Consider the following 17,334-nt stretch of genomic DNA (forward strand, 5'->3'; position numbering starts at 1 on the left):
TTGGCTTCTGGGGCGCGCCTCCTCTCATAGGGCCCTACGTAGATAAATGGTCTGTTACGTTGAACTTCTCTGATAGAGATATTAATCTTTCTCAGGGCGCTCCCAACTCGCCTCTTCTTGTCACACTCCCTTCTCTTTCTACTTCTTCCATGTCCTGTGGCGATGTTCTTCTATTTTGGAAAATCTTGTCTGCTCTTTTTTACAGTTTTATACATATATCTTTTTTTATCTATTTTTTTTTTTTAACGTTATAACATGAGATCAAGATGTGTACATCGACAAATATGTTATACATTTGAATCTTAATATCTAAGATACATACAACTAAATCTTGATTTATTCGTAATGAATTAATTATTTCTGATACGTTAATTCTGTATTTTTTAAATGTCATTTTATATCTTATTAGTCCTATATTTATTTTAAGATATCATAAAGCTTTTTCTTTTTTTTTTTCTTCGTTGATATCATGAAAAGTGGAATATCATATGTCCATGTCAGAGGGGTGAAAAGTAACGTAAGGGCTCACAGTTTTGGTGAAAGTCGTCTTTCTGTGCGCGAACTTTTGGCTTTTTTATCCAGACGTGAAAATAATTTCTGCTGTTTTGATGCACGCTGTTCCTCTTTTCTTTTTTTTTTTTTTTTTTTTTTTTTTTTTGTTATTTATTACGTGTCAGTTATCCTCTCAGTAAACGTATCCTAGCGGATTATACATAAAAAAAAAAAAAGAAATAGAAAGAGGAAGAAGAGAAGCAAACAAGAATACGTTTTTGGTTTTAAGCTGATGTAGGTACGAGGGTAAACAAAGATTTTACCGTTTTATAATTTGTGACTCTTTTAGACAGTTACTTTTTTTAATTCATGTACGTGCATATACGAAGGAGAGAACCGACTCATTAAAACTCAAGTTTTATATAGATCACATAATATGTTACACAGTAATTAATGCAGAGATTTATGCATGTAAGTCGATTATATATTTATTTAGTTATTCAAAGCTTTACCGAACACGTTATCTCTTTCTCTCAATTCTTCCTTTTAGAATCTCTCAGAGAACTTTAATATCTTACCGTTGTAACGAGTTTTCGCGTGAAGAGTTCTCGCGAGAATACCAAGACAATTTTGTTTGCGTCATTACTAACAGGTGAAAGAACAAGTTTAATTTTAGTTTTGCCTCTTTTCTTTATTTTGCCAAAAAAAATTTGCCGAAACGAAATTTAGTTCTTCCATAAAATCGTAAAATTTACACGAGACACTTTAAGTAAACAAATGTAAAATTGCTTTAGCTAATTCTATAAGTTACACATTTTTTTTTTTTAACAGAAAAACATTAAGTAATACGTATAGCGTGTTTAAGAATTATTTGAAGAAATATATAACTTTTAAATGTCTATTACGAAAATTAAGAAAAATTTATTCAACACTTAAATATTCAATATTCTCGCTAACAGGGATGTTAATGCCTGAAACACTTGTTAGAAGCGAAAGGTCGTTTAAGAATCGTAAGCGCCGTCTAGCTCGAATGCAAACGCGACACACGCTTCGATATTCACATGTACAAACGAACGAGAGGGAACAATATAGAGTTCCATGGGGTAGAAATGCACAGTATGCTATGGTGCGTGGTATCGCAGCTGAGGTGGGGATAGATCGATAGCATAAGGGGCCTTTCAGACCTTATGGTGCCTCCTCCCTCTCCTCCTCCTCCTCTTTTCCTCCTCCATCTCCTCCTTTTCTCACTTTCCTCTCTTTTCTCTCTGTCTCTCTGTGTTTCTCTTCGCTTCGTTTCGGTCCGCGAAATTAACGCGCGTTTTGCGTCGCACGCTTTGTACGAGGGGATGAAGAGCTTTCTTAAATGAGAAAGAAGGAGGAGGTTAAGGGGTAGACGTTTTATCCTGCCTTTCTCCTTTTATTAACGAGTCACAGGTCGCGGTCGATTTCACGGAATTTTGTCTTCTCGCGTTTCGCCGCTTCCGCCCGCGGTTTTCTTTTAGTCACCGTTACTCGGGGCCGTTTGAACGAAAGGGTTGAGGTTGAAAAACCGCAAATTGCGTGGGGAACACGTAGCGTTGTTGTTTACGTGTGAGAAAATCGATATTAAATGCAGGGGGGCTCGATGAAAGAGAGAGAAAAAAAACGAGAGATATTGAGGGTACCGGCCTTTTTTTTTTTTTTTTTCTGTACGCTACTTCACTTTGCACGTGTGAGCATATGTTCAAGGTGTCGATTGGGGGACGTCATTCAAGCCCTTAATACAGGATGCTTTATTAACAGCAATGCTGATGAAGGGATTAATGAATAGATTAAAGCTCGCTAAATTAAAATTTGCAACGTACATACGTACGCACGTATACGTATGTATGTGGTTTGGGAATTGTTATCAAATTTTTGGACAATAACTATTAATAATTTGATATTAAAAGAAATTTTTTTATTTTACACACGTTGCGTTAATTCCTTTAATTTTAAAAATACGCGAAACGAAGCTGAGGAAGTCGTTCGGATATAGTGATTAAAGCGATACTTCCGGTGGTAGTTATCGAGCTGCGAAGATAACATCGCGGCTTTCGATCACTGTCAGAGGGATAGCGAGCGTATATCAGAGAAGCAATATTCGTACCGATGCATCGTTAGGGTACGACAAACCCCACTTCCGAGACTTCCTGTAACGACACTCTAGGTAATGTCGCTAATTAGATGCACGACTACATCGACCAGCGATAGACGAAGAATAATTAGCACGAGCCGGAGCAGGAGAAAAGGTGATTCTGTCTGAAGGGGATGATAAGACGTTGAGGGTGATAAGGAACTTTTAGGGAATTGAACGGGAGATTTCGGTGAAGTATGGTTCGCATTAAAGAAAAAGAAAAAAAAAAATTGCGATAGCGGATTTGGGGATAAATTTATAAAATAGGACTATATCTTTTCAGACGTATATTTTTACTGGTGTAGAAATCTGTGTTGTAAAATTGTTATTAATGTAAATTTTATATAATTTTCACTATTTTATACTGTGCAAATTACGAGATTAAATATGCAGAAAAGTTGTAAATGAGACATTTCTATAAATCGTAAATATTATATAACCTAGACATGTACAGGTATTCGTAATAGTTAATAAATCATTTTACATTAAATTATGTATAGGTGTACAATAATAGGTAAAGTGAAATGATAATTATAGTAATAGTAGGTACACTTATTTCTCACGGAATGTGAGACGTTTGATTGTGAGGATCCCCTCCGACTAATCGAACATAGAGGACAGGAACGGAGGGCTAAGGTCTGACGGAGAGAGTAATGTAAGATCGTTAGTTTCCGGTCGAACGTGCTCGCAGCACAATGGAGTGAGTCTGAATTGGTCACGATGTACCTACGGGGGTGTCCTACCCGTGCTGTCTAATGAGCCTTGACGTCATACTTTCATGATACTTGGCACTCTCGTATTTCAATGCACTTCTCGCCTCTCGTGAATCGCCGGCGTATTATATCACCATAAATGGATTAATGGCGTGTCAGATGATTAGTTACAGTATCGGTTTTATGGTCTTTCATAAATTTCAAGGTTGAGCGACCTTCGTGAATTTTAATATCAGACAGAAATAAAATACAACTTTCGAGATTTAATTTTTTAAATAATTTCTGCATAATTTTTAAACTTTGTTTATACCTATAATATATAAATTAGGTCTGTAAGTTTGGAATTATATACGTTATTGCATCGGGATTTGAGAATCACGAAATGTTATCGTAGTCATTGTTATCGATCGTATTAATGGTGAGCGGACGCGAGAACAATTGTAATCGTGGATGATCCGCGACTACGCGTGAGTACCGTGTGTCCATTTGTCGCGCATTAACTGTGTTTATGCTCGTAGCCAGCGGGGACAGTCGGCGTGCATCGTTAATCACGACAAATTTACTGTGATTAATTATGCTTTTCGGTCGATTAGCTCTCTCCTCCTCTTGCTTCCCCATCGATTCTTCTATCTCTCTTATCTACCACTTTCTCTGTACCATGTTAATATTAGAAATTCATTTATCAAAAAGTAACAAAAATTAAAATTTTAATAACGACTTATAATTATTTTTTAATTGTTATTAATAGTAATACAAGTTTGCATATTAATTTTTCATTCAAATTTTTTTTTAATTTACCTGAGTTATGTTGCATTTAAAGATGTTATACAAGGAAATTTGTTAGCGATAAAAAGATTAAATTTTCGTTCAATGATTGACGAAGAAAATAGCTCTTTCGAGCTATGGTTTGCACGGTTTCCTCGGAAAAACGTCGGCGAGAAACGGGGTGGATCTGAAAAGAGAGATTGAGGGAGAGGTCGTCCTCCCTCCGACCGGATGTGTCATTTGGTACCTGGGTCACGTACCTCTTCGTATCGACAGGCCAACCAGCAGCCAACCAGGAGGTCTCCACTCCGTTGCTTCTCGTCACTGTGCGCGATTCTCGGCTCAGGATCTCAGCATAGCGAAACAATCGCTGACATTTCTCCGAAAACTATTTACATTGTCTGAAAATGCAATGCATCTTGAAATAAATAGCTATGAAATGGCGTAAAAAATTAAAAATGACACTTAATTTATTTTATGCAAATAACGTTGTAGGAATTATTTTAGCATTAATTTTTATTTTCATTAAATAGTTACTTTTTTTTTTAAGATAGATTTAATCTAGGTAATAAGTTAGTTTTTATTTTAGATTTAAAAATCTATAGAAAACTTTAATTAAAAAAATTTTCAAGATTTATTAAATCGTTTAATATTATTTGTTACAGGACATCAAGTGTTTCGCAGTGATGGTACAGCGATGAGCCTGCAGGCACCAGCTCAACGTCCTGCGAGGTATTCCCCTCAGGAGACCATCAAAGTAAGTCTAAACATTTTAATATTTAAAATAATAAGTAAAATAAATGTTCTAGTCATACTTTACAGTATACTACAAGATTTCAATACTTAATTTTAATATCTTAAAGATCAAAATGTTTTAAAAATTGTTAAAAATTTGAAATGCACATGTTGTTTTATTTTACGATTGTAATCAAAATTTGTGTTTTACTAATTAAAAAAAAAAAGAACATTTTTCTAAAATATGTAAAGAATTGTAGTAAAATTAACAAAAGCGTTTCTTTTTATAAAATTCAACATCAGTCAGTGACAAACAACATTTATTTTGCTTTTTGTTTTGCTATACATCTCGTTTTTTCCGGACGATAATTAACAGTGGAATTCGCTCTCGCGATGATAACGCGTGGGTCACGTTACAACCCCGTTTGCAACCCGTGTCGAGATTAACCCCTCACGGCTGACTGTACACAGCTTGTACCACTCGACAGTTGCGCCGTGAAGACGGCAAAAGAAAAATAGAAAACGTCTTTAGACATCGACACGTATGTTCGTCGTCGCTAAAAAGAAATATAAATTTAAAAAATTTAAAGAACCACTTAAATTATAAAAGAAAAAGATTAAAATAGTAAAATATTTATACACGTAAAAATCGTATAACTTATTAAAAGTATCGGGATTTTCGTATAATAATTTAGAGAATTTAAGAGAAGCAGCGAGAAAGACGCAATTTACATATTTTTTGCGGATGTTGTTATTTCGAACGATAGTCAAAATTAATATTCCGTTTCATACAACGATGGTCTTCTCGCGGTACCTCATGCGTAGTCAGATAATTTTCCACACGGATGCTTCCTCGGTCGCTGTTTTCTTTTCACTCTGTGTCTCACTTTGACTTTGCTGACGTCACCCTATTGAAAGGCTGTGAAATAAAGGGGTAGGCATAGGTGACAAAAGATTCTAGCTCATTGAGATGCCAAGGACTCTCAGTGAAATTTGATTTTGCAAAATTATAATAAAGAATAATAAATTATTTATTATATTTTAACGTGAATAGTATTTACGCAGATTTTTTATTTACAAATTTTACAGTCAATAGATTTCACAACATACACTTTAATAATTATGGAGTTACAGCTATTGCGGTTATCATTATCGGTTGTTCCAACCTCCCACATTTTCCAACCCCTTTCGCTTTGATTTATTAAAAAGAAGAATTCATGAGGGTCGAAAGCTCAGCAAAGTCGTGCGCGGGAGATGTGCAAGAAACGCACGGCGGTGTGTAGTAAGATTCTGCAAGCGTAAGCCAATTTAGCGCGTGCTAACCCTCCATCTCCTGTATCTTCCGTCTCTTCTTGTAAAGTCCAATTTACACCACTCAGTTTCAAAGATTATCCCATCACTAGACGCTTGTTTCGCTAAAGTTTTGGTAAAGATATAAAACAGTTAACATACGCAGGTATAATTTAAAAATATTTTTTGACATTAAAAAAAAAAAAAAAAAAATAGAAAATAAAAAAAAATTAGTAAAAATATTAATTTTATATTCTGCTTTAACTAGAAATTGTTTTCAACAAATAATATGAAATTTGAATTATTTTGATATAGTTTTACGTTTTTCTTTAATTTTTATAATTTATTTGGCGGAAGTTAAACGTATGAGATGAGCTTAAGTTCGCGTATCGTCGCGTAGCGCGCGTCAAGCTAGGTGTTATATCTTTAATTATCCGCGCAGTCGAGGGACGAAGGAGGACTCGAGGGATGTTGCGAGAACTACCCAGAGGGTTGCAAAATGGTATCATCTCGTCCTCATAGTAGGGGCGTGGCTCTTTCTGGTCACCGGAAATCTCATCTTCCTTCCGCTTTTTACCAAATATCCGTTTGCAGGTAGCGTAGTTGTCATAAACAATACATAAATATACAAATAAATTTTTTTATTGTATTTGTACGACACTTTTACAATTTCTATTTAAAGTCAAACATTTTTAATGACGGAATTTACAGTATTAAGCATTTTACGGGAAACGTTTACATCATTAAATTCTCATTAACTTGAAATTCCTAACATTTCTCATTAATGAAAATAAAATAGCCAGGCTATTTCACACGTCTGTAATCTTTAATTCCCTCACGCATAGCAAAAAAAGGTTCTAGTTTCGGAACGGGAAATCACCCTATGGAATTTAGCGGGTGGGTGTCAACGCGGAAGTTATTGCGGGAGGGCAAAGGGGGATGGGAAGTCGACTTGAGGGTCGGTACTCGCACAAGAATATCCCTCGGGCAAATTCGCGAACGTGGTCAGGCATCGATTAGCCATTCGCGGGGATCGAGTCCGTATCATTCTTCCCCCGGTTGTTCTCGAGATATATCGCGGCTTTCTCTCCGTCTCTCTCGCAACATATTGCACATAGCCGGAGGGCGGTTATCGTCGATATCGCGTGAAGCGTGTTCCGAGATATCGTCGTAAGACTTGAGCTTTTTTTTTTTTTATGTAAAGCGTCGATTAGACCGCCGTCCCCTTTGAAACTATCTATCTGGTTTTATTACGTCTACAAGTATACTATATTATGATTTGAAACTGATAAACGTTTTAGAAAATTTTTTTTTTATATAAACAAGTACATAATAATTATTTGAAACGGGTATAATAATTCTTTTATCCGGGTATAAAAATATTTATTTATTAAGTAATTGTAATTTCAACGCTACAAATATAAAAATATTTTTGTAAACGTTTGTCTTGCTCTTCTCGTATTAACATGTGCTTGAAACTTTGGAGTCTTGCGGTTGATTTGGCAAGTTTAACTGCTAGAATTCATGATCGTTGAGGCGACCGCAACGTCAGTTACCGTCTATCCTTTAGAATTATTAATTAGACACGAGAGAAACTAATTTACATACGCTGTTTCCGAGGGTTACAAATCGTATATGTTCGTAAATTTCTTCACTAAGGATAAACCTTCGGTGTCAGTAGCGTTTGCTTTTGAATCGAGAAACGAAATTTTAATAGACACTTTTAATTTATGCGCTAAATATATATTGTTGGCGAGAATTAATAATATTATCAAAAACGTCGTGTACACTTGCGTGCTAATAAAGCAGTCGCAAGAACGACGATTTACGGCACATCTAATAAGGGGGAAATTAGCGCGGTTCTTATCCGAGAAGTGCATATGTAAACTTTTTTTTTTACCCCAACGATAATTAATAGCCCGCTGAATTACGATCGTCCTTTAGCCGACAATCACTCGCGGCCGGAAACTTATATAATTTATTGTGTCTCCTTGTCGTAGACAAGGGAGTTACAATTCAAATTCAAGAGACGATTTTTTTTTCTTCCAGTAGATTTAAGAGGTCCTTTAATTTAAAGGGTGCAAGGAGGAAAAATATAGAGAGGGAAAGAGAGAGAAAAAAAATAATTAGTGGCACGTAAGGTCGGACTCTTAATCGCGATGCGTGACAACGCAGGGGCTCAGCCGAACCCCGGTAATATTAATCTTCGATTAAAGGCTTATCGTGCCCACGTGACCACGCGCGCGGAAAATTCGGCTGCAAAAAAATAACTTGGGTGCTATTCTTGTCGTGATCGCGATTTTACGGCTTGATGTACCCTCTCCCTCGCGCGTTTCCCCCATGCTATACGACATGGCTTTTAAAATCCTCCAAACGATTTGTTGAAACAACGTTAATTGCCCCGTGAAAATAAATTTATAATTGTTAGAAAAATATTTTCTTTTATATCAATATTCAAATAATTTTCTAAATAGCAATTTTCTTTAATTAAAATTTCACGGATATTTAGATAAGATTAAGTGGTGGTTAGTTCGGTGGTGTGTGACATTCAAGACGATAGTAATTCTCTGTCAGTCGAACCGCTTAATTTCCTCGTTGTTTTTTTTAACCCTCTAAAAGGTAATAGGTTAACGTATGTAAGGGATCTAGGACACGGGCCTTGTTCTAATCGATACGTCGAAAGTCAAGTAGTTTAATAGCTGTCTTTGTTTATGCTTGCTTTAAGTGTTGTGCGAGGCAGAAAATAAAAAAAATTCTAAATCGAACTTGAAAACTTCTAAATGCTAATGAAAGCTTTGAATAACTCGGGAACTTTGGACCTAAACTAACATCACGCGGCTTAAACTGCCTAAGTTTCCGCAATCTACGCAATTACATTTAGATCCTCACGAACGATCGAGAGATTGTCCCGCGAAACGCATCCTCGTCATCGTCTTCCTCGGACGAGGATGCGTGTAACCCTGAGAAAGTTTTCGTCCTTTAACATTTCCACCCTAAGAATTGAGAATCGATACCACCGTCGCTCGACGCGGTAGCGGAGTTTCTGCAACTTTGCTCCGTGGGGGAGGGTCGAAGAGCGAGGGGGCTAAAAGGATACCTTCAGAGCTGTGCCTCCAGAATTTGGGGGTTTCACGATATTTATGTGACAGCAGCTGTAGGCGCTCCACCCCCGGCTCGGGCTGTTTCAAGGCACGGCCTGTTTCAAGTTCTAAGCTTCTTCGGGGCCAGGGTGCGCGAGGATAAGAGGTAACAGTAACCCGAGAAATATCACTTGTACGGCGCAAAAAATTGCACGACACCTAAACCCTGATTTAAAAAGGGTGATTTGTGAAAAATGGCGCAACGTTTTTATTTACATATTTTATGAAAAAAATTGGTTGGTTTCTTTTTTTTTTTTTTAATCGTTCTTAATTAATTAAAATTGGATTAAAATCGATTCTTTATAGGACTATGATGTAGGTGTATAATAGAATTATAATTGTCAAAAAAACACAATAACTTAAATATACCTGTAGTCTTAGGTTAGTCTAATACACAAGACGCTCGTATATTTCGATTAGAAGTAACGAGGGAGATAATGGCCAGGGTTTGTACTCTACCTAACAATTTCGTATGATAATTTCTTAGTAGTCTCACGTGACAATTCATTCAAATTTGACCCTTAATTTTTATTTTGATAGACATACTTTTCATTAAAAAAAAAAAAAAATTCTCTCTTTGACTATACATACACATTTAACCTTTTCGCTAAAATTATTAAATCGATTTTATCATTTCCTATTTGGTTTCGTATTTTACTTCAATGAGATACGAATCTGTCTCATTTATTCGTACTTTGGGTTGAGTAGTTTGGAATATGTTCCAAGATAGAACAAGTATATAGAAAGTTTCTCGATCACCCGGACATAGATCCGCTCGCTTGGGGGTTGAATTACCATTTTGAGAGGTCGAGTGGCGAAGGTTACGAGGATAGGATAGACGCACGTACTACGAGTTGATAATGATATTATAATTTGATAGCTAGTGCGGATACGGGTAAAACCGGGGCGTCTCATTAGTACGCGGCTCAATTAAGGAACTTTTCGTCGTCGGCTAACCAAGATAAAAGTTTTGGTTAATATATCCGCGTGACTTGCATCGTCGCGCACTTGCAACATGATGCTCGACATATTTTAATTAGCAGGAAGAGATTACGAAACATAATTAATAACCCGCTGTGAGAAATTTTTATTTTACTTTTAGTACTTCTGCATTTTCTAATTTACTTTACCTTTATGTTTCTAAACTGCCGCTTTTATCATTTATAAAATGTCTGCAAAACAATTAGTATGTTAAATGATACTACAAATAACGCGAATCGAGCATTGTAAATTTAAACTTTGAATATTTATGCTCTTTATGCATTATCTTGTAGGCAATAGCGCTTTACTAAAATTAGAACAACTCGAATTATTCGCAATACTTACTACAATCAAGCACATTTGTGCTCGTACTAATGACTGCACATGTGCTACTATTCCCGGTAGTAGTCAGATCAAAGCACTCGAAATCGTACAGGGAATGATCGATTGCTTCCGACATTAACGTCACATCGTCATTATTGTCCACAGCAATCTACAGATTTATCGGAACATAAAAAAAAAAATTAAGTATACATAGAATTGCCTTAATTTCAATAATAGAAATAATTATTGAAATTTATAAGATTCAATTTTTTTTTTGTTAACAAAATTATGCAATTTATCCGACCATTTACAGAAAATTGTAATCGCTAAAAAGGGGATAATAGTTAATTAATTAATTTTTGAAATCGGGAGGGATAAAATGCGTCTTGCGTGTTTGGAAAAGGGTTTATATTATTATCGCTGATCGCGGATACACGGTTATACGTTATCGAACGTCGGCTTGCGCGCGTGATATGTAACCGGTGACATGCAAGAAATGGTTTGCATGCGAGCGATTGCGAAAACATGCGTGATATTATGTGACGTAAGAAAGGCTCGTAGACATAAAAGTGGAGAAATGAGGAATTAAATATTCCTCCGGTAAATAAACACGCGATCGAGATTAAGCAGGCTTCTTTTACTTTGTTAACATTAATTGGCAGCGTTGACGTGCGCTTATTTCAATTTGTCAACATCTCCTAATTAGACGATGTTGACAAATCACTTCTCCATTTGAGTAAAGAACTACATTATTATTCTATAATTTATGATATATTAAAAAATTGATTTTTACTAGTAACATTTTGAAATAGAAATTATTTATTTGAATTATTATGCAATGACAGAAAATAAAAGAGTTGTTTTCGTCGCTCGAAAATTTAAGTTACAAGATTTGATTTTTATAAACTTAATAAGTTTTCAAATGTGAAGTTCTGAAGCACACTTTATTTAATTTCGTCTCTATCTATTTAATCGTTCGGTGTAAAGCTGAAAATGAAGATGAAAAGTCGGCGAGAAACTTTGTCTTAATATAATTTCTTTCATCATAAAAGAAAGAAAAGAACAAGTTAGAACAAGTCTTTCATCGCTGTAGCATTTGGACAAATATTGGATTAGTTTGACATTTTGAGAGATAAAATTATTGCTAAAAGTAATATCAGAAGGAATTCTAGCATTATCTAATATTAGGTACTTTTCTGAATAAAAATTTATTTCACAAAAAAGAAAAAAAAAAAATTGAGAATATACACAAATTAAATAAATTTTTTTTTTTTTTATTTCAAAAGTTTCTTTAGTTGTAGGTATTATGTCTGATCAGCTGTTAAATTATTTTCTGCACTGTCTACTACGCGTAATTATCTGTAAAGTTTTACCTTTATGCAACGAAAAAATTTCAAAAATTATCGCATCGGAAACAGAGAGATCCTTTCGGTTCGTTAGGAAAAGTGAAATCAGTAGGGAAAGTGACTACGAAAGCATCCCCTTGAAACTTTAAAGTCAACTTTCGCTTTTTCACCGTTGATCCATCCTCTCTCAATCCTCCCGCCCCTTTCTGATTTCCCTCTCTATCGCTCTCTAGGAGTCAAGGTAATGCTCGGCCGCAATAAACGCGGTTCTCGGACAAAAGTTTCACTGGCTCGGGACGCGCATGATCTAACGGCCACGTGGGAAAATCCACCCCCATGAACGTGAGAACGCGGTCGGGGGGGGTTGCAAACGTTTCCCGCCGTCGCTGTCGGACCGACGAGACCGGTTTCCGCTTTTCGACAAAAAACATTGTTACAATTCGACTAGCGTTGAATTGTTTTTGCCGGAAAATATTTTTTATTTAAATTTATTTGGTAATTATATGTTTTTATAAATTTCAAATTTTGTTCACATTCTTGAAAATATTAAAAAATCTTTGGGAAATTTTATTCCTTTGGTGCATAAGAGTTCATTAGATTGATAAATTTTTTTTATGCATTTATTTATTATAACTTTTGAGGTAGATAAACGTCAATATATGCCAGTTTGTGTAATAAAAATTCTAAGACTGAGTTCGACAAAATATTAGTGTAATTCCAATAGTTTTAAATTTAAAATTGCTTATACAACTTTTTTAAATAGCAATTTATTAAACAGAGGAAAATTTTATATGAAAAGTCAATAGGGGTTGAAACTAAATCGTTTTGATGCAAATTGTATTGTTGGTGAATTTCTTTTATTCACGCGTTTTGTCTTGAGAGCTCTCGTATCGAAATTGCCTCTCACCAGATGGCAATGTCAGAAAGAACGACAATGTCCTCTTGTCCTCTTCCCTTTTTTCGGGAAAGCCGCAGGTAGCTCGCGAAGCGGGATGCGGGACAAAAGTTTCTCAACGGCTCGAATTAATGGCAAATCCATAGTGGAGTACTAGCTCGGTTTCCACCCTCATTGCCCTCACGGCCCTCTCGCGTTTCAGAGGCTCCATCTCTCGCCGGGGTCGTAACCCTTGAGAATTCTAACTTGTGACTGTACCACAACAATTTTTCTAAATTGTATAAAAAAAAAATTTTAGTTAGCACTGCATGTTTTTAATTTTATCAAGATTTGAAAAGGCAGTAAAAAAGAATTGTAAAAAATTAAGGTATAAATATTATATAAAATGTATGTATAAATATTAAATTATTAGAACACGAAGAAATTTGAAAACTTTAAGCGGATATTTTTCAATAAAATAAATATTAAATATTATAATTTAGATTATATGTATAGTGAAGTATTTGAGGATAATTTACCTGTTTAATCTGTCTGTCGCAAACTTTACTGCGGTCGGTAAGAGCTTTACTCAATCGATGGATAGTTATAGAGAGACCCTTATACGTAGAGTTTTTCGTAATATAATTATTAATTTCTAACAAAAAAAAAAAAATTAAAATAAGCAATTAAAATCCAAAATTACAATTATAGTACTTTATCAATCAGTATCGTGGTAAAGCGACAACAATAATTTTTTTACAAATCGATGCACTTTGCTTAAATTATAACTCGACGGGCAACAAAATTGTTTCTATTTTTAATATACAATATTGTGTAAAATTTTACCTTGTATTCTTCGAGAGCTTGTGCGACGTCACAGTTGTCCTTAAAGCTGGTCTGATTAATCGATCGATTTCGAATATGCAATATTGTATAGTTTTCATGCATTTACGGATCAGTTAAATGGCGCGTGCAATCCGCAATTTAATCCGATTCAAAAGAAGGGCCACGCGATACGCGCGCATCGCTCGAAATGCGTGCGACGTGGGGCTGTGCAGGCTTAATCTTCGGGTACGTCGACAGAGAGAGAAAGTGAGGGAGAGGAAAGGGGATGATGGGTAAACCTATAACGGGATACACTAGGATTATAAGTTGTAAGCCTCTCCGAGCCGTGAAATCCTATTCGTTAGTAATGCGGGAATTTGCGGCCGGATAGGAAGTGGATTCGGAAATTCGTCGGATAAACGGAAGCTTTTTGAATTTCGGTCTGCCACCGGTATTAGTCAATTATGTGGCATCTTGAAAAAATTTGTGCTATAAAGGTATTATAAAAAAAAAAAAAAAGAAAGAAAAAACTTGTCAAATTTGAATTATTTTTAACGTCAAAGAAAACCCCGACGACTACCCTCCATGAAAGGGTGGTCACCCTTGCCGTCAAATAAAGCGACGAGATTGTATCCAAATGGTATTCATGAAGCCGGATACAACGACAGACGTTTCTATTATCACAGGAAATTACTGATAACGTTTTCTAAATCAATTTTGCCGATCTGTAAATTTTTCTATCGGAATTTTATCAAGATGTCATTATTCTGCGTTAATCAGTTCTATATAAATATTGTTTTTAGTTGCTCCGAAATAGAAGAACAAATAAAATTCTAATATAATTACGATTAAAATTATAAAGCATGAGCACTTTAATATATTTCGTAACAATGCCAATTTTAATAACATCGTTTCGTATCGTGAATCTTTTTATCAAACGAGAATAGCGTGTAAGCGCCTTGCTGTATGTAAGAGCTCGTTCCGCGGAATTCATATGACCACATCGGCATGACACACTTGCAATATGGTGCGATCATACACCAACCCCGTAGCCGAATGTAATTAGTTTTCAGCCCCGGGGCTATGATATGCGTTTGGGGTTGTCGTAGGCGCCAGGGTCCTATATCCTATATAGTATACATACACACACACGCACTACTTTTCGTTCCCCGCGTAGAGTGGTTGCTTACTTTCACAAGGGTGGGTTCAGTTTGCCCCGGGCACCCTTAGCAAGTGCATCTATTGTTCAAGTGCAGACACCCGAAAATACGTTTATCATCCGCGGTGTGATTTCCTTCCGTGAATTTTACCAAATTTTTGTTCTAATTAAATGTAATTAGGTAATTAAATTTGATATCGTGTCTTTTATGAAAATGTAACGAGCGTTGGATTTTATAATATCGGGGAAAAAAAATAAAATGGAGAAGTGTAGCACAAAGGAATGGACGTGACAAATCAATTCGATAAAAGAAATGTGCAGTAATTCGTGTAATAATGGAATACGGTACCGAAAAAAAATGTACATCGAAAGGATATATTATATTCGCTACGAAAAATTTTATAGATTCAATTTTGATAAACATATCATAAATAAATTTGGTTGTGATTTAACACATTTGATCGATGTCGAAGTTGCGAAGGAAATCGTACGATGTCCTCGAAACGAAGGACCTTTCACGTAGATTGGGATTCTCCCAGCCACGAGACCGGCACGGTAAAACGACGCCCGGCTTCAATGAGCGCCTCATTTTCGGCGTCATTGGACGATCGGTACGAAAACGTCGAGTATTACGAACTTCAAGATTGCGTCGGCGGTTTGAGACGTTTAAAATTGACAAGCTCGGAATTCGTAGAATCGATCACGATCGAAGACATATTCGGGAAAATAAAAAATGCCGTCGGCGATAATAAAAACCATTTGGGAGATTCTAAAGAAGAAGACAATAATTCGGAAAATTTTAAGGCGTCGTCGCGAGCGAAACAAACGTTTTTGAATGACCAAAGATCTCTTCAAGATCATTCGGAAGGCTTTGGAGAATGGGAAAAGAACTTCTTAAAAGATTTGGCTATTGCGAAAGATCATAAATTTCTCAAAAAGGAGATCAGTGACGAAGCTGATAAGAGATTCGAAGGTATCGATAAGACATTCGAAGAAATTCGCTCGCAGGATTTATCTGGCACGAAAGCCGACATCAGGAAAGTCTTTGGGTTGAAACTGTATTGTGAACCGATCGAATGGAAGTCCACTGTTTGCCGAGCGATTCGCCGATCCGAATCTTTGAAATCTGGAAGAAGTTTGATTCCCAGACCGAAAGTAGCGAGGACTCGCGGTTTAGTGAACTCAAGCTCGGAAAGCTCCGGTTTCGATTCGCCATTGTCGCCGTTATCACCGCAATTTGATGCGCTCACCGCGAAAAAAGAAACGACAAAAGATATTATTAAAACTAGTGACAGTAAAAGCTCCGGTATCGGATCGCCAGGATCACCGAGTTCGCCTTTATCGCCGGAAAGTCAGAAATATTCGGCTTTTCATCTTATTCAACTGCAGCTAGAAAAATTACGAAATTGCTCCTGTGAGAAACGTCAAGCTGAGGTAATTTTTTTTTTATAAAAACATAAAAAGAATAGTAATACAAGCGGGAGGGACAAATTTATCTAATGATACAATTCTTTTTAATTTTCATTAACTTCGTAATAGTAACTTTATTTATTTAATCATTTATAAATTTTAATTTAATCCTTTTTCTAAATTCGTATCGCGCTTACGGTTTCACACAATTTTTTAAATTGTTTCCATTTTGTTAAATGTCTCGTACATTTTGTACCTATTCATGCATTCTCGTAAGAAGAGGAGCCTCGCGCGGTGAAATAGCTATAAATCTTATGAGTCACGAGTTGCGTAGGGCAAACCCCATGGGTGCGCGAGCACGTGGTGCAAAGGAATTACGTTCACCCTCGGTCCGTATGTAGGCATGCGCGCGTGGCGCCTTACTACCACTCATTCATGAGGGTGCCTTCTCGAATTTTGTCTCCTGCCCTTCTGAATATGTTTACTGTTGATTTTTCTCTCCGTAAGCACACGTGACCATATTATAACCGAATTAGTGATTCAAAGAACCGGCTATTTTAATTAACTGTATGAAACAATGGCAAGCATTAAACACAACTATACGTTATAAAACTAATAAAAAAAAAATTATATATTTATATATATATTTTTAGCGCAATTTTAATTCGAAACTTAAATTTTATTTTAAATTTAATGCTTTTTAAATGTGTTCTTATCCACGTGTGTACGTATAAACGCGTTAGGTTTCTTTCTTTACCGTTCGATGGCGACACGTTTATATACCAAAGAGTATGATACTTTCAGTATTCTGTAGGGATATTACGCAGGGACTGATCCTCGCGATCATTTGGACTTAGCGAACCCATTTACTCGAGGTCAATACATCGCAGACATTAACGTACATACATTTAAATAAACAAATAAATTTTTATAAGCCACCAGCGCAGAAAAGATTTAAGAAAAAAAAAATGGAAATAAAAGTTGAGTTTAATTTGCAAGACATATTATAGATTTAAAAATCGTCAGCGAAATATTAAGGTTATCGCGGTCTTTCAAGCAATTTTTGCAACGCGTATTGATAACGATCCATTGAACACATCGGATTTCTTTGAAATTAAGAACGTT

General features: G+C 35.9%; 1 protein-coding gene across 1 annotated transcript in view; it reads left to right on the forward strand.

The window, feature by feature from the left end:
* The window catches only part of Sick (sickie), a 127,434-nt gene that overhangs the window by 7,358 nt on the left and 102,742 nt on the right, over positions 1-17,334 (forward strand). The window contains exon 2 of the mRNA XM_070663886.1: positions 4,791-4,882. Coding sequence (XP_070519987.1) covers positions 4,823-4,882 — 60 coding nt within the window. The 5' untranslated portion in view covers positions 4,791-4,822. The remainder of the gene's footprint in view (positions 1-4,790; positions 4,883-17,334) is intronic.

The sequence above is a fragment of the Cardiocondyla obscurior genome, linkage group LG12 (genome assembly GCF_019399895.1).
Source record: "Cardiocondyla obscurior isolate alpha-2009 linkage group LG12, Cobs3.1, whole genome shotgun sequence".
NCBI classification, from domain to species: Eukaryota; Metazoa; Arthropoda; class Insecta; order Hymenoptera; family Formicidae; genus Cardiocondyla; species Cardiocondyla obscurior.